We start from the raw sequence: 27096 nt of genomic DNA, 5'->3' as shown, positions 1-27096 counted from the left end.
ACTTATCTTTTGGCTGCAGCAGCGAAGAAAGAGGAGCAGAGAACAGGGACAGAGGACTACATACGCCTGGGGACCCTGTGATTGGTGCATGACAAGGAGGACGATCTACACTGGGACTCTCTATTGTTTTGATTATTCCCTTTGGTTCATGGGAATAGTAGTTTTATAACCTTTGAATGGCTGCTGTGAATAAAGCGTTGAGAGAAAAGCATAATCCTCACCTCCGGTCCTGACATAGAATCAAGATATACCGCCGTACGAACCACCTAAAACGTGTATGAAGGTTTTTTAAAGAATAACTGGAAAACGATATAACCCTGGATGGGTTACTCCATCAGAATTGTGAGAGATATTCCATTCACCGACATATACATTCAATTATATTCCATTGGATATATATTTTGGGGGATGGGAGATCCAACACCATTCTGATGGAGTAACCTGTCCACCGACATGTAAAGCACGTCCTTAATGGACCATTGTGACCTTTTTTGCTGTATCCTGCAAGGAAAGTTGTTTATTATAGGGTGCTGTTGTGTGACCTCACAGTGTAATAAACTCACTACCTGTACTTGGTCCAGTGAGGCTCGTTTGTGAAACCTCAGCTCAACCCAGTTTAATGTTCATGGCCCACTTGTGAGGGCTTGCCCAAGGGCTAATTGTAATTTTCTAACTTTGTAGACTCATAGTGAGTGTTATCATTAGGTGGAAGCACCCAGTAATGGATTAATGCTCACCTCTAACATCTGCTGTGCCCTGCACATCACAAGCGCAGAACCTGGAACTCAGCATCTCAGGTTCTGTAGTGAATAATTTTAGTACCAATAAACTAAGTAATAGTAAACAACACCTAGAATTAGAGACTATATAGGATGAAGCAATATATAAGTGCTATAAACAAAAGAATTAATAAGGGCAACAGTAACAAACGTTGGCTGCCAAACGCATAGTCAGGTCACCCAATTAAGAGTCTGGTGGACCACCAGGGTTACACTAATAGAGCAAAATGTACTCCTTCATTGTAAACCTTTCTCCGATGACCAGAGAAAGCATGAGACGTTGGAGGTAAGCCATTCAACCACCCACCCTTTATAGAATGGGTGGTCAGATGGCTTTTTTTACTGTCTGTCAAATTCACAAATATCCTGGCAGTGAGGGGCAATTAAAATAAAAGTATAAAATAAAATGTAATAACCTACACTGTGGGAGAAAGGAAAACTTCCTTGGTGTTGGGGCCATTTGTTTTTACTTATCCACAAACAAACTCCCACTCTCAATGGCTTTGTATAAAGCGCTGTGATGGTGGTTCTTATAAACCCATAGAGTGGTCTTAGGGCTGACAGTGAGCTTTAAATTTGGTGGGTGAAGTATTGCTGGACATACCACCCTGACGGCCTTTACTCAACCTGCCAAACTCTAAACCAGGCCACTGAATTTTATACTGCTGAATTCTATAGTCGAATAATATTTTAATATTCTTCTGGGAAAGACTCCAATTTTCTTAAAGTTATCCATTCAAAAAGCTCCCAGGAAACTGATTTTATTTTACAAATGCACATGATTGTTTAAGACCAGTAACTCATGTTGCATCATGTGTTAACAACAGCTTATTTCTACACATTTAAAATATTTATGTTTTTAATGGTGAGCTTCTGTTAATATACCAGAATCTCTAAATGGTGTATTTAATTCACAGACCATTTTTAGATTATATTAGATATATAAATTCAGGATTTTGAAGTACTGCGTTTTTAAAACCCAGCGGTGCAGGGGAACACACACTAAGACTTCAAGTTCTTCCTGTTTCAGACCCACAGAAACACAGAGTCTTCTGGGTGAAGTCAAAGATCGTATTTATTGGCTGCAGACCAATTACAGGTATCCGAGAAGTACAACACAATGTATGTTCTCAGGAGACTGTTCCCCTTACAGAAACGGCCTTCTCCTTATATACAAAATATCATGCTTCAGGCACACATTCCTCGTTTTACGATATGGTCATTCATATGTATTCATTACAAACGAAAAGGCAGAGTCATGATGACCATCCCACATTCCAGTTCAGCCAGCCCACAATTATTTACCCAGCGAGGCTCAGATCCCACATCAGATATCAGCAGACCCCAATAAACACGGGCACCTCCTGTTTGTAAAACAAGCCATAAAGCAGGAAGAGTCAGGTGTGAAAGAGATTAGCCGGAGGCTTGTGTGGGATGAAAAGGTTTTATGGTTTGTCAAACCCTGATGTTAATCACAGGTGGCCGTAGGACGGGGAGCTCGTGAGACCGGACTGACCTGGGACGGTGGAACCAAGTCGCATAGGTCACAGAGAAGTCAATAGAAGGCACATGTGTTCTGAAGGCCTGTGTTTGTCCTTGATGTGTAGCCTATGTGAGGGCAACCATAAGATGGCCACCGCTCCAAAATGGAACCCACGAAGTCAATGTGTAATGTCGTATACACAGTGCATTTATCGATGAAACGTTATGCAAAGCACTTGTACATACCGCATTGGCCATTCGCGGTTCGCTGATACCGGAATAGGCAGGGTAGGGCCCTGCCTCCTACGCGGTCCCAAATTTTAAAGTACCACAGACCCTCCTTTTGCCCTTACATAGGCAATAACTATACTCATATTAATCCGAGTCCAGGTCTATATTCATAAAGTCATGGAGATGTTGCTGTAGCATCATCCTATTACTTAGCTCGTCCCTAGATACAGGTTTCCTTACACATAATGTAGCACAGAGGCCACATATCGCGGGAGCACACTGTACACACAGACAGAACAGGAAAAGAATGGCTAAGATCATTCCAATGACCATCAGAATCTTCCAACCCCAGGCAGATATCAGTTCCCAGAGCCACCCCATTAGTGACCAATCTCCTTTATCCACGTGTATAGATTCAGATATTTTATGCAGTTTGGAGATGGCTTGATAAACTGTTGGAGCGTTTTCTGGTATGAAAATGCAACAGCTAGATTGGATGACCTTACATACCCCACCACGGTCTGCAAGTATGACGTCTAGAACCATACGGTTCTGCAAAGTCATGAGGCGATCCGCTTGGAGCTCAGCTGTTAAATTACCAAGGGCACCAGCCGTAACATTAACAGTGGATTCAACCACACGAGTCAGTTGTCTCAGGTTCCTACTATTGACCATCGGTCCCCAAAACGGCAGGAAACCCAGAAAGAAGTCTCCTGCTTCCTGACCGGCAGTATCCTCCTGATTAATCACGCCTCTCACAACTCTGGTCTTGTGATAATCAGAGGCAGCAGTAAATGTTGGCAGTAGCAAGTTTGCAATATAACATGTGCCCGAGAAATCAGGGGGCAACCATGTGTATCCTCGGTCATTGCAGACAAAATATGTACCCTTGGCAGCCAAAAACGCAGGGGAAAATTGTGATGGAAAAGTGTACGTTTCAGTACAGTCACTTTTCCCCAGATGAGCTCTTGGATTCTGACCATTACCTTGTAGACAGAACCGACCTATGTGGGGTACGACCCAAATTGGGGATGAAATTTTCCGCTGCCTTTCACCCAGACTAATGCTATACCCCGTCGCGTTCCAACCTACATAAGCTCGCAATTCATCCTTGGGAATAGATGAGTATGCGTCGATATCTCTACTCATATCGGCAACTCCTTTCATTAAGGCTTTATTATTTGTGCTAGGTCTGATGGAACGCGGTTGTCGCGGGGAGTAGGCATCTAATGCAAAAAGAAACATGGTCTGGAATGCCCATGACGATCCATTATAGCTAAACGGCAGCACTAGATATGGGATACCCTTATTAATGGTGTGTGGCATTAAACCACACACCCAGCAATTGGTTGTATTCATAACCAGCTGGTGCTGGTGCAGGAGTTGGATAAACGAGTTGTTTATGAACTCAGATCGTCTAGCTTGTTCGTGTTCAGGCAGAGGGTGGAAAGAGTGCAAGGAGACAGTAGGAGGGGGTATAGGCTGTACAGTGGGTGGAAATGGTACTTGAGAGGAGAAGAATACATAACCTACAGTAAACACCATCATACTAAATAATATAAACAGACATAATAATACAAAACGTTTGCTCTTCATTATTCTACATATTTTTGTCTTAAAGTTCATTTCCTCAGCGGGTCTCTCCATCTTGAAAAACTCCATCCTCTAATCGTGCCGCTCGCGGCGGGTGAGTATCTTCTGCTAAGGAGTACGCCTATCAGTCCAGGGAACGCCCCAGACCAACCAGAACCGTTGACCTAACGTCTTCAGCCTGTACCCCGAAGTCTTGGCACCGCGACCCTGCGGCTGAACCCAGATGGTGGTTCGAAAAATAAAAATCAAAAAGTCCTTCAGATGGGAGAGCTATAATATCAAAAAATTAGCAAGGGAAGGGAATTTTTATTTGTCCATAGGCCTTGGTCTCAAGTTATAGCAGTTTCTGCCAGGTACTGTCTGGTCTTGAAACAAGAGTTCAGGCTCTGTGGTGTCTATTCGAGTTGACGGTGGCACAGCTTCCTGCAAAATATCGTCGCTTTCTCGTTCTGAAGTCGTTCCCTTTACACGTGCATCACTAAATGGCACAAAACGGGGTACAGTGTCAGTTTCGGAATCAGCGATACCCTCCTGGACCCACCGGTCATATGGTAGGGGCAAAGGGATCCGTTTACAGTGAGCGCCGTGTATCCAATTCTTTTTCCCTTTCACTCGAACCGCTGATCTTGTCGATAGAAGTACGAGGTGAGGGCTGATCCAACGGGGCTCATCGTTGTTCTTTCGCTGAAAGTTTTTCACAAGCACCCACGAGCCAGTGTCGATAGGGTGTCCTGGAGCTTCAGAGGCCTGGGGCAGAGTATCGTGCACCTGTTGGTGTAAAACACGTAATTTAGCTGTCAATTCATACAGATAGTCAAGCAGTACTGGATGTTCGATTTCACTGAATTTTGTCGGTCTTGGCACACCCCATACATTGGCCGGGCGGCCTAATATGATCCCATATGGGCTAAGTCCCACTCGTGAATGCACAGTCATTCTTGTTGATAGGAGTGCTAAAGGCAGAGCGTCAGGCCATTTAAGACCGGAGCTCGCCTGGATTTTGGCCAGTTTGAGTTTCAGAGTGCCATTGTAGCACTCTACTAATCCAGCTGATTGGGGGTGATTTGCAGCGTGGAACTTCTGCTTAATGCCCAACCCCTCACACACATTCTTCATCACTCGACCCACAAATTCACTCCCATTATCACTCCACACCATTCTTGGCATTCCAAACCTAGGGAAAAATTCTTTCACAAGGGCTTTTGCTGTGGATAAAGCAGTGTTGTCTTTTAGGGGATATGCTTCTATCCATTTTGAAAAAGCGCAAACAACAACCAGTACATATTTCAAGTTGTTGCAACTTTCCATGTGGATAAAATCTAGTTGCAAGACCTCAAATGGATATGATGGAGGCGCAAAATGACCAGCTGGAGTTGGGGTTCCCCTACCAGGATTGTATTTCAAACATACCATACAATTCTTGACCACATTCTCTGCACACTTGGGAATTCCAGAGTTCTGCCATACTGGAGCCAACAACTTACAGATTCCTTTCACACTGATATGTGCCATTCCATGTGCCATAGTAACCACTGAAAGCACATATGCATCAGGTAACAACCATCGCCGATGTTCTGACAAATCAACCCAACAACCATTCTCATCCAATTTACCCTTACGTTCTCTCCACTCGCTCAACATCTTTCTCTGTGGCTTCAGCTTGAAGGGACTTCACACTCTCTATCGTGTCTTCACACATTCCAACATCACCAACCCATCTTGCAGGGCCTGCAACATACATTCGAGTCTTCACATCTTTTGCTGTTTCTTTCACGATTTCGTCAGCAAATGCATTACCACGACCAACATCATCAGTGACCTTCTTGTGCGCACTGCATTTCATGATTGCAACTTGTAACGGTAAGGTCAGTGACTCAAGGAGATCATTCACCAACTGACCATTCTGAATTTTAGCTCCATGCGAAGTCAGGAACCCACGTTCTTTCCACAATCGCCCAAAACTATGGGCCACGCCAAAGGCGTACTGACTGTCAGTATATATGTTCACTTTCATTCCTTCAGACAACACGCATGCTCTTGTAGGGGCAATTAATTCTGCTGCTTGAGCCGAATTATGTGGTATGCGTGCAGTCTCAACAATTGTGTGCAAAGTCGTGATAGCATATGCAGCGGTCGTATCACCATTCGGAAGCTTGAAGCACGAACCATCCACCCATAAGGTACCATCACACTCAGTTAGGGGAGTATCTTTAAGATCCACCCTCACTTTCGTCTCTTCATCTGTTCTGAACAGACAATCATGCTGCTCAATCTCATCTAGGTCTGCTGGAATCGGCAATAATGTAGCTGGATTCAACGTGTTGCATCTCTTTATGTGTATATGGTTTGCCAACAGTGTCAATTCATACCCTGACAATCGAGCGCTAGTTAAGTGCTGTGTCTTGGTCCGGTTTAACAATGTGTCCACAGCATGTGGAACCATTACAATCAATGTGTTATTCATCACTAAGCCAGCAGACTGTCGAATAGACACAGCTGCTGCGGCTGTAGCTCTCAAACAACTTGGCAATGCCCTCGCTACCGGGTCCAAAGTTGACAAAAAATATGCGCATAGACGCGGTCTGTCGCCAAAAGGCTGTGTTAGTACTGATAATGTGCAACCTTCCTTTTCATGAACATACAATGTAAAAGGCTTGCTGTAGTCAGGGGTACGCAACACAGGAGCTGAACATAATGCATCACGTAATTCCCAAAAACTTTTCTGACACTCTTCAGACCATGGGACAGGATTCGGTGTATTTTTACAGGTTAATGCTAACAAAGGTTTTGCCAGCAAAGAAAAACTCGGGATCCAGTGCCTACAGTATGAAGTAATGCCCAAGAAAGCACGCACTTCTCTCTGTGTTCTTGGTACGCTCAATTGTGCAATGGCTTGAATTCTTTCTGGGGTCAGTTTCCTTCCCTCCTTCGATAAGAGATGACCTAAGTAGGTCACTTCTTGTCGACAATATTGCAGTTTTGAGAGAGACACTTTGTGATGAAAGGCAGACAAGTGACGCAACAATGACAATGTAGCTTCTTTACAAATCTTTCCAGTATCCGCGGCGATTTGCAAATCGTCAACGTACTGAAGAAGGGTAGCACCACTAGGTAAAACAAGTGCATCGAGCTGCGCCTTTAAAGCCTGACTGTATATCGATGGACTTTCACAGTAGCCCTGTGGAGTGCGTTTAAAGCGGAAGCTTCGACCTCCTAAACTGAAGCCAAAAATATCCCTGCTCTCTTTTGCAATTGGGATGCTAAAGAAAGCATTCTTTAAATCGATCACTGAGAACCATGCAGCGGATGCTGGAATCATAGTTAACAAAGCAGTTATATCAGGGACAACTGGAAACTGTGGCACAACAATTTTATTTACCTCTCTAAGATCAATCACGAATCTGTAAACAGGTGGCTGTGAAGGGTCCGTACGTTTTAAAACAGGTAAAACAGGACTATTGCAAACGTTGCCTCTTGTCTCTTCAATTACACCCTTTTTAATCAAATCACTGATAATTCCTAACAACGCTGTCTGACCTTCATTGGAGATTTTGTACTAGGGAATGCGTGGCAATCTGACATTGGCCTTTAAAGTGACCACATATGGCGGTATTTCCAAGAGACCCACATCATTGGGGCCAGTAGCCCAAAGGACATCCGGAAGGGATGACAATTCAGGTGGCAATTTATACTTTGACAAATACATTGGGGAAATCACTTCCTTACCCAATGTAAGTTGTACTCCTGAGGGAGAACAATATAGTGTTGCATGCAATCTTTTTAACAATTCCAACCCTAACAGATTTTCACCACAACCTGTTGTTAGGATGAGGGGTGCTTTTAGCTCACAAGGTCAAACAGAAAGGGGCATAGGACTAGAAATCGGGTTCCTAACTGGGGCGCCAGAAAAACCTACTGAAACATTCATTTCGCCAGACAAAGGCGCGCCAGGGAGTTTTGAATGCATAATTGAACTCTTTGCAGCACCAGTGTCCAGCAGAAAGGGCTCTGTTACACCCGCTGTAGTCACCTTAACATACGGTCCACTATGATCCACTGGTACTGAAACAACTCCCTCTCTCTGTCCATGGCTGTCCTAGTAATCATTACCTTCTACATTGTCGTCTTCTGCATAATAGTCATTATTATAGTACTGAGCTGTATTACCAGTTGCATTGGCTTGCTGATCAAAGCTATTTATCGTATTTTGAGGCGGAAGAGGACGCGCGTTCTGGGGAACATTTCCACGCCCTCTACCTCTAGGAGCTTGCTGACCACCTCTACCTCTTGCGCCATACGCATTACTAGTACGCTGCATTAATTTAGGACAACTATACTTAAAATGACCTTCCTCTTTACAATACGAACATTGATTAGGGCCTACTGGAACGCGTGGTTGAGAATACTCGTACCTTTGCATGTTTCTCTGAAACTGTGGCGGTTGCTGATAGCTACTCTGGCCACCACGCGGTGGGTAGGCCTGTTGTAACAGAACCTTCGTCTTCAATTCTTTCATTTTCTTGTCTGCTTTATCTTTCTCATCCTTATCTCTATTTTCGTAATACTGTGCAGTAGCCAGTATTTGCGCTGAAGAGGAAACAGCCCAAGAACTCTCTGAATCTTTTAACTTCTTACACAACTCGGGAAGCAAATTATGCAAAAATGTATCCACAAATAATCGTTGACCACCTTCAGTGCTCATATCTTGACCACTGTGGTCAATAAATGTTTCTTCAAACCTTGTAAAGAAATCAGACACTGTTTCATCTTTCTTTTGCTTACACGCAGACAATTTATCCCAATTCACACGCATCGCGGGCATTAAAGTCTTCATGTAAGTGATAATTCTACCAGGGACAACTACTTGCTTACCTCAGGGTTGACGCCGGACTGCCCCTGCACATCCCAGCCCTTCCAGTGCACAGCGCCAGCAACTCGCCGGACCCGCTTCGCGGGTCCCGCTTCGCGTTCAGTCACCGCGGAGGATTGCTGATTGGGACTGCCTGCCATCCAGGGGAAAAGATTCAGGACCGGGGCTGCGAGCAGCAGGGACTCCATAGTCCAGGAGTCCCTGCGAGCCCAACCACCAACACCTGGGCTGCTCTCCCTGGCCGACACGCCCCCAAGCCCACGGGAGTAAAAGACGAAGGATTTCTCCCTAACAGTGGGACAACTACTTGCTTACCTCAGGGTTGACGCCGGACTGCCCCTGCACATCCCAGCCCTTCCAGTGCACAGCGCCAGCAACTCGCCGGACCCGCTTCGCGGGTCCCGCTTCGCGTTCAGTCACCGCGGAGGATTGCTGATTGGGACTGCCTGCCATCCAGGGGAAAAGATTCAGGACCGGGGCTGCGAGCAGCAGGGACTCCATAGTCCAGGAGTCCCTGCGAGCCCAACCACCAACACCTGGGCTGCTCTCCCTGGCCGACACGCCCCCAAGCCCCAGTACTGTACTATTTAAAGAACCTGGTTACCCGCTGCGCGGGAGCGCGCGGGAGCGCCCGGGGCTAAGCCCGGGCAAAGGGCGGGCCGTCTGAGGCCGTCAGAGAACGGAGGAGACCGGACCGGGCCCTCTCCATAACACCGAGGTACTTTCAGAACCTAACCCAGCTCATCGTGTGAGAGCTCTAAGTAGCCTGGTGAAAACTCTGTGTGCCAAAATTTTGTTGTCGATTAATTGTTCCACTCGATTGTGGAGATGGTTCTTACGAGAGGGTCTAAAGATAAAGTAAAGGGAGGTGGGGGAAAACGTTTGGGTCCTATGGATGACTTTCTCACCAAGGCGAACAATTTTATCGACCAAAGCATCACCCTAATAGAAGGTAGGGTCTCTTTAGATTTAGCCCTGGCAAAGCGGTCATCCATGGGAAACTTGAAGAATGCAAAAACCCCCGAGTCCCGCCGAATTGGGGGCTGTGGCCCCTCTCCCACAGGTAGGAGAAGTCTACCAAATAATGTAGATCTTTCAGCCTCACAACTTTCCGATTTTCAATTAAGCCTTGATTTAGAAAAATCGCCAGTACTAATCCCCGAAATAACCCCGGAAGAAATAAGAATCACTAGAGGGAAAAGGGAGGGGGCAATTAGGAAAAGAAGAACAAAACCTAATAAATCGATCCCTCATGACTCCAGTACCCTAGACGAACCAAAACCTTCAACACCCACATCTGACAATCCCCACCCTGGTAAATCAGTCATTAATCAGCCCACGCATGAAAATTTAGATTCGCTTAGCGTACTTAACTCGAGTTCTTCTTTACCTATTTACCTGCAAAGAGACAATTTTAACCCTGTGTCAATAGCCAACATAGCAGACCTTCTAAAAATTACCATTACCCCACTCGAATTAAGGTTGTCTCGGATGGAACAACAATTACAGCTCCTTATTGACATCACGAAACCAAAACAAGTAATAGGGGGGGGGGATAAACAAAAAGAGAAAAGTATCAAACCTCCCCTTCAAAATGTGTCATATACGAAAAAAAAAACCTCTAAAAATGCCCCTTCTGATTCCACATCTAAATCACCACGTCCCGAAACAACCATTATAGAGCGAACAGAAGATCCTATTGCTAACTCCAACATTTGTCATCCTTCTCAGAAAAATGTTTTGGGAGCAGCGAAGCCAGGGCCAAAAAACTCCCCTCTCAAGGGAAAAAAGACGCTCCAACAAAACAAACAGGTCCCTAACCAAGTAACAACTGATCACACCTTGGCTGACACGAGGGGCTGCAAAAAAAGGTTGGCAGTTGACCTACCTCCAGAAGCAAGCCCCTATGTGGTAGTTATGGTAGGAGTTCCCGAGTTAGAAGATCACGTCGTGGAAACTACCTGGTCACTGAAAAATAAGGTGCAGTTTTGGTTAAATAACAACTGTCCCATTACTGAACCCGGGTCATCTAGGATCTTGATGGTCCGTAGAACCCCGTGGGTGGGAAATAGTAGGAAATCAATTCCGGGCGACTGTATTTTGATTTCCTTTGACCACCCATGGGTGGTGGACCACATATGTTCTTGGGAGCGTCCAAACACCCAGGGCGAAATAGGTATTAGACGTCTCTCCTTTTTTTATCCCTCCAGGTCGCCCAGGGATGCTCAATTTACCAATGCTCCTTATTGGGAAACTAAAGCCCCAGTCCACGATAATTATTTCAATCGTTGGAACACAGTGGGCCCCCGTTACCATGAGCATGGTGGTTATTGGATAAATTCAGGCCCACAATTTCGGGGAAGAGGAAATGACGACTGGGGCTTCCACCAATTGCGGATGTTAAATAGAGAGCCAACCCAAAGGGAAACCTGGTTTGGGTTTCCCACGGACAACAGATTTAGTGTTCTTGAAATGGTCGATTGACCATCAACTAATTTCAAATCCACCGATCATAGCTCTTCCCATTTAACATCTAATTCCACAATGGATTCCTCAATCCAAGAAACAGTGCATAATGTAGATTTGCATTCTCTATCCATTTTTTTCTGGAATATAGCAGGGCTTCGTTCAAAAATCGAAGACGGCTCATTGATACATTTTTTGGAAGGGGGGAATATCATATGTCTCCAGGAGACTTGGTCCTTGACAGAGCTTCACCTCGCTGGCTATAAAACGTATTTTACGCCAGCGTTGGGGGGCGGTTTTGGAAGACCCAAGGGAGGGTTGACTACATATATTGCCAACACAATCAATGATCTCAAAACATCCTTGGTGCTGTCTGATCCAAATTTCCAACTATTAAAGCTCCTCTATAATAAATGTGAGCCTATTCTTTTGCTCAATGTCTATAATAATCTTGACGAGGAACAATTTTTGTCTCTCATCAATCTAATTAAGGAGAAATTGGGTCATAACTCTCCACTTGGTAAGGGCCCAGTCCACCTTATATGTGGAGGAGACTTAAATATCCACCCATGCCCTCATGTCGGGAAAAATAGATGTGGAATTGTGGATGAAGAGAACGCTCCTATCATGCACTTTAATCATAGTAAAACGGGGATTGCAATGAACAATATGCTGGTTGACTTAGAACTGGAAATAGTAAACAAACTGATCCCGGACTCTAACTTTTTACAACCAACGTATGTGGGTAGGGGCTTCAGCACTACAGTAGATTATATTCTTCTCTCCCCAGGCTTATTACCTCGAGTAAGGTCCTTTGAGGTATTGCTAAATACTTTTAGTGACCACTCCGCTCTTAGACTAGAACTCCAACAATTGAAGGGACAACCGGAAACTAGTGTAATCGCCTCTACGCTCGCTCAAAATAAATTGGAGTTGGGCAGGACAAATGGTTATACAGTAAAGTGGGAGACGCTGGATCCGGAGATAATCACGGCGAAATTGGTAATGGAGTCATATGTAAATATAACCAATTGCCTTGATCCAACGTTACCTGAAGAAGCTGTTTTAACCAACTTTCTACTAATACTGGAAAAGATTAAGGAACTTCTTACAATAACATCTAGGAGGTCACCCTCGACCAAAAAAGGATGGTTTAATCATTCCTGTACCATGGCCCTGTCCAACTTAAAAAAGGAACTAAAAAAAACAGTGAGAGATTCAGAATTGATTCAAATGCTGAGGCGTCAATATGTCTCCGCACGGAAGCAAAGAATCACTGAATTAAAAATGAAACTGTGGGACGATTTGCACACTAGCGCTGTATCTAAGGATAGTTTGGCTTTTTGGCGTACTGTTAAAACTCCATATCTCTTGGGCGCAGACACCCCTAAGATAGAAGTGGCTATCGATGAGGCTACGTGGGTGACACATTTTTCAAAAATTTTTAAAAACCCAGTAAATACCAGTAAAAGAATAGATCATAGTCTTCCAAACGTCAACTATCCCATCTCCCTAACTTTTGATATCGCTGAAGTTATAGCGGCCTTGAATGCTAGCAAAAGCGGGAAAGCTCCAGGCCCCGATGGGGTCCCAGTAGACTTGTTTAAATTTAACCCGGACCTCTGGACCCCCATTTTAACTAGAGTATGCATAGCAGTGGCAAAAGTGGGACTGTTGGACTCTTGGACAAAGTCTATCATGGTCCCAATTTTTAAAAAAGGTGACCGCCAAGATGTAAATTGTTATCGTCCCATTTCCCTTTTAGATTCGCTAGGCAAAGTGGTCAGTAGAATCGTTCTTGAACGACTACAGCAGTGGGCAGAGGAGGGACACATTATTTCAGACCTTCAATTTGGATTCCGGGAGGGGTTTGGAACGGTAGAGCAGGCCCTGAACCTCAGTCTGATCCTGGGAAAATACTGCCAAGGAAAAAAAGAAACTGTGTATATGGTATACGTAGATTTATCTGCCGCCTTTGACTGCGTTTCACATACGAAACTTTGGAATATCTTGTTACTGATGGGAGTGGACTCATCTCTCGTAGATTTTATGAGAGAACTATATTCGGGTGCCACCGCTAGGGTGCGTTTTGGCACAAAGGGTGAATTGACTACGCCGTTCGGAGTGGAGCGAGGCGTCAGGCAGGGATGTGTCCTTGCCCCCTTCCTCTTCTCCCTCTACACAAATGGCCTAGAGGCGGAGATGTTGAGGGGGGCTCTGGACCTACCCCGGGTCAAACGGCGATTGATACCCGCCTTGCTCTACGCCGACGACGCGGTCATTTTGGCCCGCACCCCACGCGAACTGCAAAAATCCCTAAATAGATACGTTGAGTTCATGGGTGGCCTGGATTTACAGGTTAACGTGAAAAAAACATTTGTCATGGTAGCCGGGCGAGCCAAAAAATGTGTAAAGAATATTTTTCTTAAAGAGCAAAAACTTGAGGTAACTACGAAGTACTGCTATTTGGGGATAATGATTGATGATAGGCTTAGCTGGAGAGCAGCAGTGGAGGCCAGATGTCACTTGTTTAAAAGAGCAACAATGTCCCTGATAAGTTTTTCACAGAGGCTAGGGAAAAGGCCTCCAGTGGAGCTGTTAAAAATTTACGTAGCTAAATGCCAGGCAATTGCCCTTTATGGAGCAGGCCTGTGGGGAATCGCAGAAATCAGCACCCTTCAGGTCGCCGAAAATAACTTTTTAAGATTTCTCTTAGCAGCACCAATGAGCTCCTCAGTATATGCCCTTCATCTGGAGCTTGGTATTCCCTACCTTGAGGACCTGATAAGAATTCAACCGCTATTGCTCTGGCGTCGTATCTGGTCTTCCGTGAACAATGTTTTTCACAAGAAATTCTGATGGACGCAATGGCCATAGACCACTCTGTATCAATTTAATGGTTGTGCTATGTACACATTTTTTTTAAGGATCTAGATTTGGAGATCTATTACACAGATCCAAAAAAAATTAACGAATTGTCAAAGAAAGGACTTAAAAAACTGGCTTTAACGCATCTGGAGTCCCTGAGACTGACCTCCGTGTTCATGCTAATTTAATTCAGACCACTTACTCCATCCAACCTTATTTGACATTACAGATTAGCACCTATCACAGAATGTTGTTAACAAGATTTAGATTTGACTCCTTTTTTAGGCTAGTATCCTTCCCCAAGAGAAACAGCTGGGAGAAGGCTTCCACCCCTTGTCCGTGTGATGAAGTGTCAACTCAGACAAATTTACACACTATTCTGTTTTGTAAATTTCATCATCCACACAGGAGGGTCTGGTTACTACCTTTATTAAAGAGCTGGGGACTAAGACAGTGTCGACCGGCAATGCTACGCCTTCAAAGCCTAGATTCCGAATTGACTTGTTATCTTGTTCTTAACTTCCTTAAATGTATTCTGCAACATAGGAATAATTTGTAAGCAGCGGTTTGATCCCAGTATTTGTAGATTAAATGAATTTTTGTAAAACCTTGGTTTTAACTATATGAGCTGATAATTGTTTAGCTTTAATTTTTATTATTCTTTAATCTATGTGCGATGTTCTATTTGTAACTGATCTTTTATGGTTTTTTAATTGTAAAAACCGAATAAAGAATTTATTATTATTATTAATTCTACCAGGGAGTTCTGCTACTAGGGGCTCAGGCTTCGCACCACCAACTTGTCTAGTGTCTGCAGCAATGATATTAGCCCATGTGCCCCCTAGTTCTGCAGCATGATCTATATTACGAATGGATCCCCATAAAGGCTGTGGAACAACATTCCCGAACAACATATCTATATCAGCTAGGTTCATGACACACGATTCTGCAGTCTGTGATAACTCCTTATAATATCCTGCAGGGTTTTTACGGGGGTCAGGCAATGTCTGCTTAAGTGCTAACACCTCAGAACGCTTCCATGGGACATGTACCCAAACACGCTGAAAATGTGCCAGAACAGGTGGATTAGCATTTGCATCACCAGGTCTCCAAACTGGAGGAACCTCACGCATCGGATATTGGCGCGCTTTTACCCTTTTCCCCACAGGGAAGTCCTGTTTGAACAATGATTGTTGACAATCATCATTCCTGAAGGACAGTAAAGTCGCAACTGCTTTATCTACATCGGGACCCACAATTGTACCTGTTCCAAAATTAAATCGCACTCGACACAACTCCTGCGGGTTTGAGTTTGAACCATGATCTTCCAATTCCTCACAGAGGAATTCACACATTTTTTCAAACACATACCTCTGTTTTGGGGCATCCCATTGGTGAAAAACATTAACAACTGATTCCACATCATAGAGTGAAGGAAAAACAATCCACCTACGTGCCATGTGGTCTAATACCTCTTTCTCTTCAGGATTAGGCAGCTGACTACGCAACTGCTTACGTTGTAAACCAGGGGTCATACTAGATGACCCAAAGAGAGGCGACATTAAACTAGTAACCACATTAGCTATTCGTTGTCGTGTAGAAGGAGTAGTTGAGGCGAAAATGGGGGGAAAGACAGAGGGAAGAAAAACGGGTGCAGATGCAGGTACAGGGGCAGTGTTAGGAAGAGCGCCAAGAGAGGCAGCTGATGTACTAGGCAAAGTCGCAGGAAGCGCAGGGGAGACAGGTAACGAAATTGGCAGCCCTTGAGAGGGCTGCGCTGTAGGGATAGGAGCCAGCTGAGGGGGAGCTGGCGGCTGTGGGAAGGCTTGCGGCACATTAACTGGAGGCTGCACATTTACGAGCTGTGGGGGCGCTGTGGCATTTTGCGCATACGGGGGTGGCGAACTTAGCAAATGGGACATTAGGGAATCTTTCTCTTTCTCTTTTGTCTCATCTTGTGGAAGGGGTGACAAAACTGGGTAACATTTATCGATCCCTAGTTTGCGCTTTCTATGTAACTGCTTATTCATTTGTTCCTCCTCATTATCTTTAAATTGCACAGCTGCTTGCATCATTGACATACCTTTTTCTCTCTTATTCCTTTTTGCTAGCTTAATTTCCTTCTGTTTGGCTTCCTTTCGCCATAGGCGGAAAGAATCAAACATCGCCGGCCGGGCTTTCTTTTTAAATAATTTAACTTCCAAATTATCTAAGATATGTATCGAAACTACCATTGTGGGGCCATTTTAAAACACCGTCCTTTCTGGTGTATCAGATCCATACTTCATTATATGCGATGGGGCCCACGCCATGTTTTACATACAGTTCATAAGTTGGAGTTCCAATTGGAGGAACCGGACACGAATCCTCTAATTGGGAATCCCTTTTACAACCCAAACAAAACAAACTTCCAAATACACTAGAACCAGGCATCTTCGCTCACTAGTCTAGTTTCAAACTTAAAAGGATTAATCGAATACGATAATCTCGTGAATACACGAGTCCTCTGGCTTTGGCACTTGCAAGTTCCAAATCAAAGCGATCCCGAAGGATACCAAATTCCCGAAGGATACCAAACAAACTGGGAGACGCTCCACTTATACTTAACTGAGGTATCGATGATCGATGGCGTCACCAGAAGACTCTCTCAATTGTTTCGCTCTACCAAATCGTCAAGGGTCCAAAACAGGGCGATTAATCAGGGCAGCAGTCCTTCGTAGCCGTCGGGACGTGGAGAACCTCGCAGAAAAGACTTTCGGACCACGTCGACATGCAGGGGTCGATGAAGTGGCGGCCTTCCTCCGGAATTTCCACACGAAGCCCCTCACGAACCTCTGGCTTGGACCGGTACCACTGAAATCGCCCTAAATTGGGCGCCAACTGAAGTACTGGGTTTTTAAAACCCAGCGGTGCAGGGGAACACACCCTAAGACTTCGAGTTCTTCCTGTTTCAGACCCACAGAAACACAGAGTCTTCTGGGTGAAGTCAAAGATCGTATTTATTGGCTGCAGACCAATTACAGGTATCCGAGAAGTACAACACAATGTATGTTCTCAGGAGACTGTTCCCCTTACAGAAACGGCCTTCTCCTTATATACAAAATATCATACTTCAGGCACACATTCCTCGTTTTACGATATGGTCATTCATATGTATTCATTACAAACGAAAAGGCAGAGTCATGATGACCATCCCACATTCCAGTTCAGCCAGCCCACAATTATTTACCCAGCGAGGCTCAGATCCCACATCAGATATCAGCAGACCCCAATAAACACGGGAACCTCCTGTTTGTAAAACAAGCCATAAAGCAGGAAGAGTCAGGTGTGAAAGAGATTAGCCGGAGGCTTGTGTGGGATGAAAAGGTTTTATGGTGTGTCAAACCCTGATGTTAATCACAGGTGGCCGTAGGACGGGGAGCTCGTGAGACCGGACTGACCTGGGGCGGTGGAGCCAAGTCTCATAGGTCACAGAGAAGTCAATAGAAGGCACATGTTTTCTGAAGGCCTGTGTTTGTCCTTGATGTGTAGCCTATGTGAGGGCAACCATAAGATGGCCACCGCTCCAAAATGGAACCCACGAAGTCAATGTGTAATGTCGTATACACAGTGCATTTATCGATGAAACGTTATGCAAAGCACTTGTACATACCGCATTGGCCATTCGCGGTTCGCTGATACCGGAATAGGCAGGGTAGGGCCCTGCCTCCTACGCGGTCCCACATTTTAAAGTACCACAATTTACAGCAGGACAATGCTCAGCTTCTCAGATCTGTTTGGCCATCTGTGAGCTCAGGGGGAGAAGCAGTGAAACCTGCTGACTGCTGATATTGAATCAGTTTACTGAACTTTGAATGTCTCCTTTCTAGAAGTAGTCAATGTACTCAATATCTGTTCCCTTCTTTCCCATTGGCCACAGGTGTTGTCGATGAGATCCGCTTGATCAATACTGGTGATGCCTGCAACGGAAGGGTAGAGGTCAGGCATGGGGAGCGATGGGGGACTATCTGCGATTCTCACTGGGATATGAAGGACGCTGAGGTGGTCTGTAGACATCTTGGATGTGGATCAGCATTAAGAGCACCAAATAACAATGGAGTGTTTGGAGAAGGATGGCACCCAGTGTGGCTGAGTCAGATTCAATGCACAGGAGCAGAGGCATCTTTCTTCGACTGTCCTCATGATGTGTGGGGGCATGTTGCCTGTCACACCAAAAATGATGCTGCTGTGGAATGTACAGGTAAGGGAAAGAAGTACAAGAGGAACAATTAAGTTATGAAAGCTAACATCATGAAAGACACAAATGTAGTATTGTTGCAATTGCTGACGGATTGGACAGCACTAATTGGGTGTGGTGAGTGTGTGATGATAACTCATCTCCAGGTTTGGTGATTCACAACCATTTGGATATCCCAGGGTGAGATGCAGGATGACTCATTGATAGTACCAACCAATCACATAAATATGCCTCTCTTGTACACTGTAGCATCATGATAGGGAATTACCACATAATAGAAATGCCACCACCTCTACTGGGTCATGCATAGGAGGAGGTAGCAGAGCTTTATGAATCCATCAATAATCAGGTATCTTCAATCAGACACTGTCTACTTATGTTTACATGATGACTGAGGAAGCCGTCTGTTTTTTCCTACCTACGTCTATTTCTTGGTGTTTTCTAGGCCCGTATAGGAACTTTAATTACACTGGAGTAATTGGAGTAATTTCTGTACACCTGCTCATGTAATTTGGAGGATAAATCCTGCCATTAGAGCACATTTATTACGCATGAGTGGGTGATTGCGCTCGCTTCTTACATTCTGCATCATTCAGTAAATTCCATAGCACATCCATTGTGTGTTAATAAAATAGTGCTAAAACATGGAATAAGTTGGGGGAAAATCCGACTCTAAACGCATATTTGGTGAGTGGATGCTAACGCTCACTATTCATGTTCTGTTGCATTCAGCATATTTCTTCCCTCACATCCAATATGGACATAAGCAATAGTACTAAGTCCAAAATGACTCCACTTGCGGAATTCTGCATGATCTTTCGGAATTCTGAGAAAATTCATTATGATTAGGCTACACAGCCTTATGCGAGTTATGCCCACCTATTGTTTTTGCTTCTAGAGGCCTAGGCCCAAGCTCCCATTCACTTTAGACTGGTACTCTGAACAAGCTAAGGCCCTTGACAGCCCGACCCTCTGCACCGAGGGCTCACCTCACTGCACTCCTCCTCTCTCCCTCGCCATCTACTCTCACTCTGCTCCCACCAACTCCTTCACACTTTCGCTTTGACTTGTGCTTTGTACTCTGCCTTTTGTGCCCTATTGAGCTTGGCATCTCTGAAATTTGTTTTCTATGCCCTTTCGTCTTTTTTCTTTTGTGCTTTGGCTCTTGTGCTCTTTTGTGTTTTTTCTGCTTTAGTGCCCGTTTGTCTTTTGTGCCTTTTTTCTTTTGTGCCCATTTCATAGCTCAATTCAGTCTTCTGTGTTCTTTCCTAGTCTTTTTGTGCCTGATTTTTTGCCTTGACTCGGTTTTTTCTGCCTTTTCTGCGTTTTTTTCTGCCTTTTCTGCTTTTGCTCTTGTTCTCTCTCCCACTTCTCCCCTCGTTGCAATGTCTCACCCCTCCTGCCACACTTTTCCCACCTCACCCCTCTCTTTACCTGTTCTACCACCTTCTCCCACTGCGACTTCCCACCCATCCCTAGCCCCGCTCCTGTGCTCCTACCCCTCTTAGGGCCTAATGATTGGCAGCCATTGGACAACCCTATTGAGCAGGTGCCTAGGCCCCAGCCCCCACTTACCTTGGGCTGGTCCTATGACCAGTCTAAGGCCCCGTCAGATCCGGCAAGCAGCCGTGAGGCCCTTCCTTGCTGAACTCCTCCTCTCTTACTCTCACTCACTCCTTCACGCTTTAATTTTGACCAGTTGTACGTATTTTGCCTTTTGGGCTCTTTTGGGCTTCACGTCTGTGCTGTTTTGTCTCCTGTTGTGCCTTATTGTCTTTTCTGCTTTGGCTCTTGTGATCTTTTGAGATTTTCTGGTTTAGTGCTCATTTCTCTTTTTTCCTATTTGTCTTTTGTGCCATTTCATTGCTCAACCCAGTCTTCTGTACCCATTTTGTGCCTTTTCCTAGTCTTTTTTTCCTGTATTTGTGTCTGTTTTTGTTGCTTTGATTTGTTTGTATTCTGCTTTCACTCCTCTTGTCTCTCCCACTTCACCCTTCACCTCAGGAACTACCCCACCTCTTCCCTCCCTTGCTTTTCCCGCATCCATCCTCGGCCCTCTCCTTACCTGTTCTTCCCATGCCTTCTCCCACTACGGTTTCCCACCCGTCTGTAGTGTGAACCTTACCCTTCTCCCTCTCCTAGGACATACTTAATGGTGGCCACTGTGTGACCCCATTGAGCAGGTGCCTAGGCCCCAACTTCCATTTACCTTGGACTGGTCCTCTAACCAATCAAAGGCCCTCCTTGTACCCGGCTGTCTGCCTCACTGTGCTCCTCCTTTCTCCTTCTCCATCATCTCTCATTGTTCTCTCTCCTCTACGTCACTCATCACACTCTTGCTTTGACCTGTGTTTTATACTCTGCTTGGTGTCTGTCCCTGTCTATCTTTTGTGCTTGTTTCTCATTTGTGTTTACCTCTTGTGCTCCTTTTTGCTTTTTATGCTAGTATCTTCTTTGTGTCAGTTTGTCTTTTGTGCCAATTTCATTGCTCATCCTAGACCTCTGGGCCTTTTTGTGCTCTTTCCTAGCCTTTTAGTGCTCGTATTTGTCCCCGCATTTATTGTCTTTTCTCTCTCATTTTTCTCTTCTCTTTGGGGACTCTTCCCTCCTTCCCCCTTTCTTACCTGTTCCCCTGTGTGCCTTCTCTTACTGCAGTGTTCTACCCCTCGCTAACCCCTCCCCCCAAGCTCCTCCCCCACTACCTACTTAATGGGGGCTGCTGCGTGATCCCATTGAGCCTTCACCCTAGTTCCCACGTACCTGGTCCTTTTACCAGTCGAAGGCCCTACTCAGAACCGGGAGTCTGCAGCAAAGCCCTCGGATTTACTCATAAAAGCCTCATTCACATTACTGGACACCCAAATCTTCACAGCCCGCAACAAGATTTCCTTCAGCAACATAACTCCACTCAAAGTACACTTCTACATCAAAGCACCCTAATCCAGCAAACCAAAACCAGTCAGTCGCAACTGGAACAACATAACAGAAGCAAACTGGATCCAAACCCTCAGATCCAACCAGCCTATCCTCATAGGTGACCTGTAGAACTACATATCCACTTTCCACAACTGGACCTCAGACTGTGCCAGCACCTTTGTTCCAATGAAGAAGATCAGGCATACAAGAATTCACATTCAAGCATGCTGATAGAAGGACTACCTAAGAGACTTCAATCATCTTTGCAAATAACTAGGAAGAAGATGGAAAACCAGAAGACAAAACCGTTACGACTCAGAAGATACCTTGCCCAGATAAAAAGAAGCCAAGAAAGCTGCCCTTGTGCTCATGCTAGAATCCTGGTCCAACTCTGGCAAAGAGCTCTTCAACATCATCAAAGTATTCATCAATCCAACAGCTGCCTCCAATACTACCATCCCCTCACAGGTTATCTGCAACGACCTTTCTGACTTTACTAATAAAATACTTGAGATCAACACCAACTTCGCACCCCAACCTACCGTGAAAGACATTAATACCGCAAACCCCCTCCACAAAAAGGAACACCCAAATTCTGGAGCCCTCTCACCACAGATGACACTGCCAGAATGATGCAGACCACCCACTCAGGGTTTACTGCAGACCCTGCCTTCACCACATGTACATCTTGGGAAGCACACTGATCAGCACTAACCTTACAATCATCATCAACTCTTCCATCCTCAATGGAATCTTCCCAGAATGCTGGAAACATGCAGACGTCCTTGCTCAACCAGAAATATCCCAGCAACCACAGCCCCATCTAGCTCCTTCCTTTCCTGGCTAAAGTATTGGAGAAAGAGTTTAGCAATCAACTCTCTGCCCATCTTGAACAGCAACACCTCCTGAACTCCACCCAGTCAGGGTTCCACAGGAACCATAGAACAGAAACTGCCCTCCTGGTAGCAACACATGACAACCGGTTCATCATGAACAGAGGGGAAACCTTCACTCTCAGCCTGTTTGACCTATCAGTGACCTTTGAACCCTTCTCCATTGGCAATCTCATTGCCAGAATCCAGAATTCAATGGCCCGTCCTGAGTTGGATTGCCTCCTTCCTCTCCAACAGGACTCAACGAGTCAGACTCTCCACTTTCACCACAAAACATTTGAAGCTTCTCTGCGGAGTCTCCAGGGACTCCTCCCTCAACGTATTTCTGTATAATGTGTACATGGCCCTCCTTGCCCATACTATCAGAGCCCACAGCATCAACACTGACTCCTACACCGTCGAAACTCAGTTCATACTCTCCGTAACTTACACAAACAACACCACTAGGACTGATTTTACCTCCTGCTTATTCACTGTGGACAACTGGATGTGAGAGAACTTCCTTAAACTCAACACGGACAAAATGGAGATACTGATTTTCAGAAACAAGGGCTCCCCTTGGGACTTCTCCTGATGGCCACCCGACTTAGGTTCCACCCCCACTCCCATACACCACACCAGAAACCTCAGCATCATCCTTGACGACAACCTCACAATAAAAAAAATGTCAATTCTCTGGTTGCATCCTGCTGCCTCATGATCAGAATGCTTCACAAGATTTTCATAGGACTGCATGCATACAAGGCCCATTGTCACCTAGGCCCTCATAACTAGTAGACTCCACTACGACAACTCAAACTACGTCAGCATCTCCAAGAAGCTCACAGAAAGATTCCTCACCATCTAAAACACTGCCCCCAGACCCCTCATACATCCACACCTACAAAGCCTTCCACAACACTTGACCAGCATACCTCAACAACCGACTTGAACTCTACCAACCTTCCAGACAGCTACGCTCCATAACTTTTTTCCTCTTACGAGTCTCATGCAACTGCATAAGCAAGTCAGGCCGTCATGCCCTCTCCTTCATTGCTGCCAAGCACTGGAACTAACGTCCTCAACACACCAGGATGGCTACTGCACTTGTCAATTCCTGCAAGAAACTGAAGACCTGGCTGTACAACTAGGAGCATCTAAATGCCATCACAGGGGATAAGCTGCACCATACAAATCGACATAACATAACATAAACTCGATAAAAATACAACAGTTCAACAAAAAACACCCTTAAAAGACAAAACAACTGACTGTACAATTCAGCAATGCATAAGTAAGGTAGGGAGAGATGTAAAATAAATAGTGAAAGGAGAAATAGCCAGAATTAAAGAGTGGTAGAAAGAGGAAGAGAGAAGGGTATAAGAGAGAAGGGTTGAACATTCCCTCAACTTTGTACAATAAAAATGTGTCTGTCATGGCTGAGAAAGTTGTTGGACTAACCAGGGATGGATTTCAAGCTGTAACTCAGCCATGTTTTCTATCCCAGTCATGGCCATCACCCATTGGGTAGGAGGATAGAACATTTTGAAAATTGAACAGAGTCACTAGAGGGTGCAACTTTCTTATCTTATAGGAGTAAAGTGTTATTGCGCAGTGCATCGTGGAAAGAAAACCATGGCATCTTTAAGCATCTTTCACTGTTGTGAACACTCAGAATATGGTAGTAGGTGACACTTATAACGACGTCAAAATGAAACAGGAGATCAGGCTCGCTAAATTGGTCAATATATATATGATTCACCTTAAATTCTATATGCAGCTGCAAAAGCCCAATGGATACAAGACTTTGAACGCTCTCAATAAACTGCAGGGTAGTGGCCAGTGACTCCCCAGAAGACACTTTTCTTGGCCAATGCAAGTTAATTTCACATGTGCATGCAGCTGGGTCACTGGATTTATTGCAAAAAGCTCTGGATATGAACATGCCAAATTTGAGACCCTTGCAGGTGCACCTTTATAAGACCGGGGTGTGACATTCTGAAGAAGTGTACACTTTTACTGAAATAAGTAGAATTACCAATTAACTTAGTAAATACATAAAGAAATCATTGAATAAATCAATAAAGAAAGAAAAAAAGAAATTGAGATTTTTTGCAAAGGTCAAAATAAAAAGTAGCAGACTTGTTTCCTGCATGCGGTGGCACTAGAACTTTAGGGTTGGATATAATGATTCCTGATCACCATCCTTTAATTGTTGGGTTGTAGGGATCCAATGATTAGCAGTAATTTGCCAGGTAATCAACACTCAGCTGGTCTTAGTGTTTTTTTGTGACAGTAAAGAAACTTTAAATTATGTGGGTATAAATATTGTTCTGACTTCAAACGTTCGTCTTGTTACATTATTACTCAGAATATTTTCAAGAATTGCATTGATAAAGATTTGTAGCTAGTGCCTCACAGTATTGGCATATTCTGGAGCCAAAGTGTATGTTTCTCTTGATACCTTCACTGCTGATGCCTTTTATTTGGCTATTTGTCATAATGCACTCATAGGCATTCATAACTTATTTCCACATAAGCTATCTTTGCCAAATCTGTGTCCGTTTTTCCTGACAAAATGGGGATTCTAAAGAGCCAAGGGTTTTTGGATTCACCTGGAGGACTTTTCAGGATAGCTTTGTTCACCTTCCTTATGAGAGAGTACGGCTCCAATGTTGCCAGCACTGACCTTTCAACCTGCTGCAATCAATAGGACTTCTTCTTGTACACTACTTATTGCCAGTGTTGCCTAGGTTTCTTCATTGCTATCCAGTTGAAGCCTCTCCTTGGCACTTCCTATACACTCTGGCCCTGTGAGACTGATCAGCATCCCTAGCTAGCTTCAGAGAACATGGACCACAACAAACAGGAGCAAACCTGCACAACAAATATTCAAGATGTGCCTCCTAATCATTTTGTTGTTTAGACAATTTTGCTACCTTCAATCAGTTGATGAAACCTCTTCATCAGTCGTAAGAACCTCTTTTTTACAGTTTCCTGAACAAATCTCCCAAATCCGAGAAGATTGTCTTGAGCCATCTCTCTGAGCTCTGCAGGTTCTTCCAGGGGCTTTCCTCAAACCTGTGCATTATAACATTTGTATTGTTTGCGTCCTGTATAAGCAGCACAGGGGTTAAGGTAAATATTACCCATGTAGGTAACCCCTCCTCCACCACTGCTCCAGTGTTCTCAGTCTTCAACATGCAAGGTGGGAGGAAGTAACCCCTCCCCCACTATTGTCTTATCATATATCAAATGATGCAACACATTAATTGTTATTCTCTCAACAATATAAATACTTTTTCCAGTCAGTAGCTCAAATATTGTTCAACCAACAGACACTGAGAACAACTATGCTACAAAGAAACAACTGTAATAGGTCCCTCTCCTTGATAGAGGGCTTTTCACAGAAACAGCAACTTTGATCCTCCTCAACCCCTCAGCAGCCTTCGACACAGTATGCCACCACACGCTGATCGAAAGACTCCACCACATCGGCATCCAAGGGGACGTGCTTAGATAGATCGCTTCCCTCCTCACAGGAAGAACTTAAAGGCTCCACCTCCCACCTTTTACCTCTGAATCCAAGGAGATCACCTGCGGCGTCCCCTAAGGCTCATCCCCTAGCCCCATGCTCTTTAACACAAATAAGGCCCTGCAGGCCAACATCATCAGAAACAACTTCCACAGATGAATGACAAACATCACTGACTGAATGAAGAACAACTGCCAGCAGCTGAACACAGACAAGATGGAAATACTGAATTTTGAAAACAACAGCTACACATTGAATGACTCCTGGTGGCCATCAGACCTAGGACCTGCACCCTCTCCCTCCGATCATGTCAGAAACCTCTGAATCATCATTTACAACAAGCTAACCATGAAATCACAGATCAACGCCATCTCCTCCACCTCTGCACTATGCGTATGCTACGTACGATCTTCGAGTAGCTACCCCTATACATGAGTCATACTGTGACACAAGCCGTCATCACCAGCTGACTGGACTATGAAGGAAGTGCCACACACCTCTTACAGAGACTTCCAACCATACAGAACGCTGCAGCCAGACTCGTCCTTGCCCTTCCCCGATGAACCCACATCACACCCTACCCCAGGTAACTCCACTGGCTCCTCATACAGAAGAGATGCCAATTCAAGCTGCTGACCCACTCACACAAGGCTCTACACAACCTACATTACCCACCACCTGATTGTCCACCAATAGTCGAGAAGACTATGCTCCGCCTCCCTTTCACTTGCCCATACTCCTTGCATCTACCGGAGCGTAAGTGGAGGGCACTCCTTCTTCCACATCGCAGCAATGACCTGGAACAATCTACCCACGCACCTCTGGACCATCACCTCACTTCCAGAATTCTCAATGGCCCTCAAGATCTGGCTGTTCAAATAACCTGCAAACGCCTGGATAACTTATTGGGTGATTAGCCGCACTTTATACATCCAGATTGATTGATTGACAGTCTGTCACATGATAGATGAGACATTCCTTGCAGCTAAACCTGCGTATCTTGCTTCTTAATCAAAATTTCTATTTTTTTATGCAGTACATGGAGAACATTATTGGTCATATAGGAGATCAAAAGGCTTACAGTGGAAGCCAGTTCACCTCATCAGGCTTTCTTATATAGACTGGGCTACGTTTATTAATGGATTGCGTTGACCTCGCGTCACACAAGGTGATGCAAGGGCAACGCCATCCATAGATCAGATTTGCCAAGTCACGCAAGGCCACCTTGTATAGACCTGTGTGGATTG

The 27096-nt window shown here is 44.8% G+C and overlaps 1 protein-coding gene across 1 annotated transcript in view; it reads left to right on the top strand.

Moving 5' to 3' along the window:
• LOC146861811 (CD5 antigen-like) overlaps window positions 1-27096 on the top strand; it is a 446048-nt gene that overhangs the window by 403647 nt on the left and 15305 nt on the right. The window contains exon 5 of the mRNA XM_085640972.1: window positions 18209-18529. Coding sequence (XP_085497098.1) covers window positions 18209-18529 — 321 coding nt within the window. The remainder of the gene's footprint in view (window positions 1-18208; window positions 18530-27096) is intronic.

The sequence above is a fragment of the Triturus cristatus genome, chromosome 2_2, assembly GCF_964204655.1.
Source record: "Triturus cristatus chromosome 2_2, aTriCri1.1, whole genome shotgun sequence".
NCBI lineage: Eukaryota > Metazoa > Chordata > Amphibia > Caudata > Salamandridae > Triturus > Triturus cristatus.
Note: the sequence above shows the minus strand (reverse complement) of the source record. Positions and strands in the feature narration are given on the sequence as shown.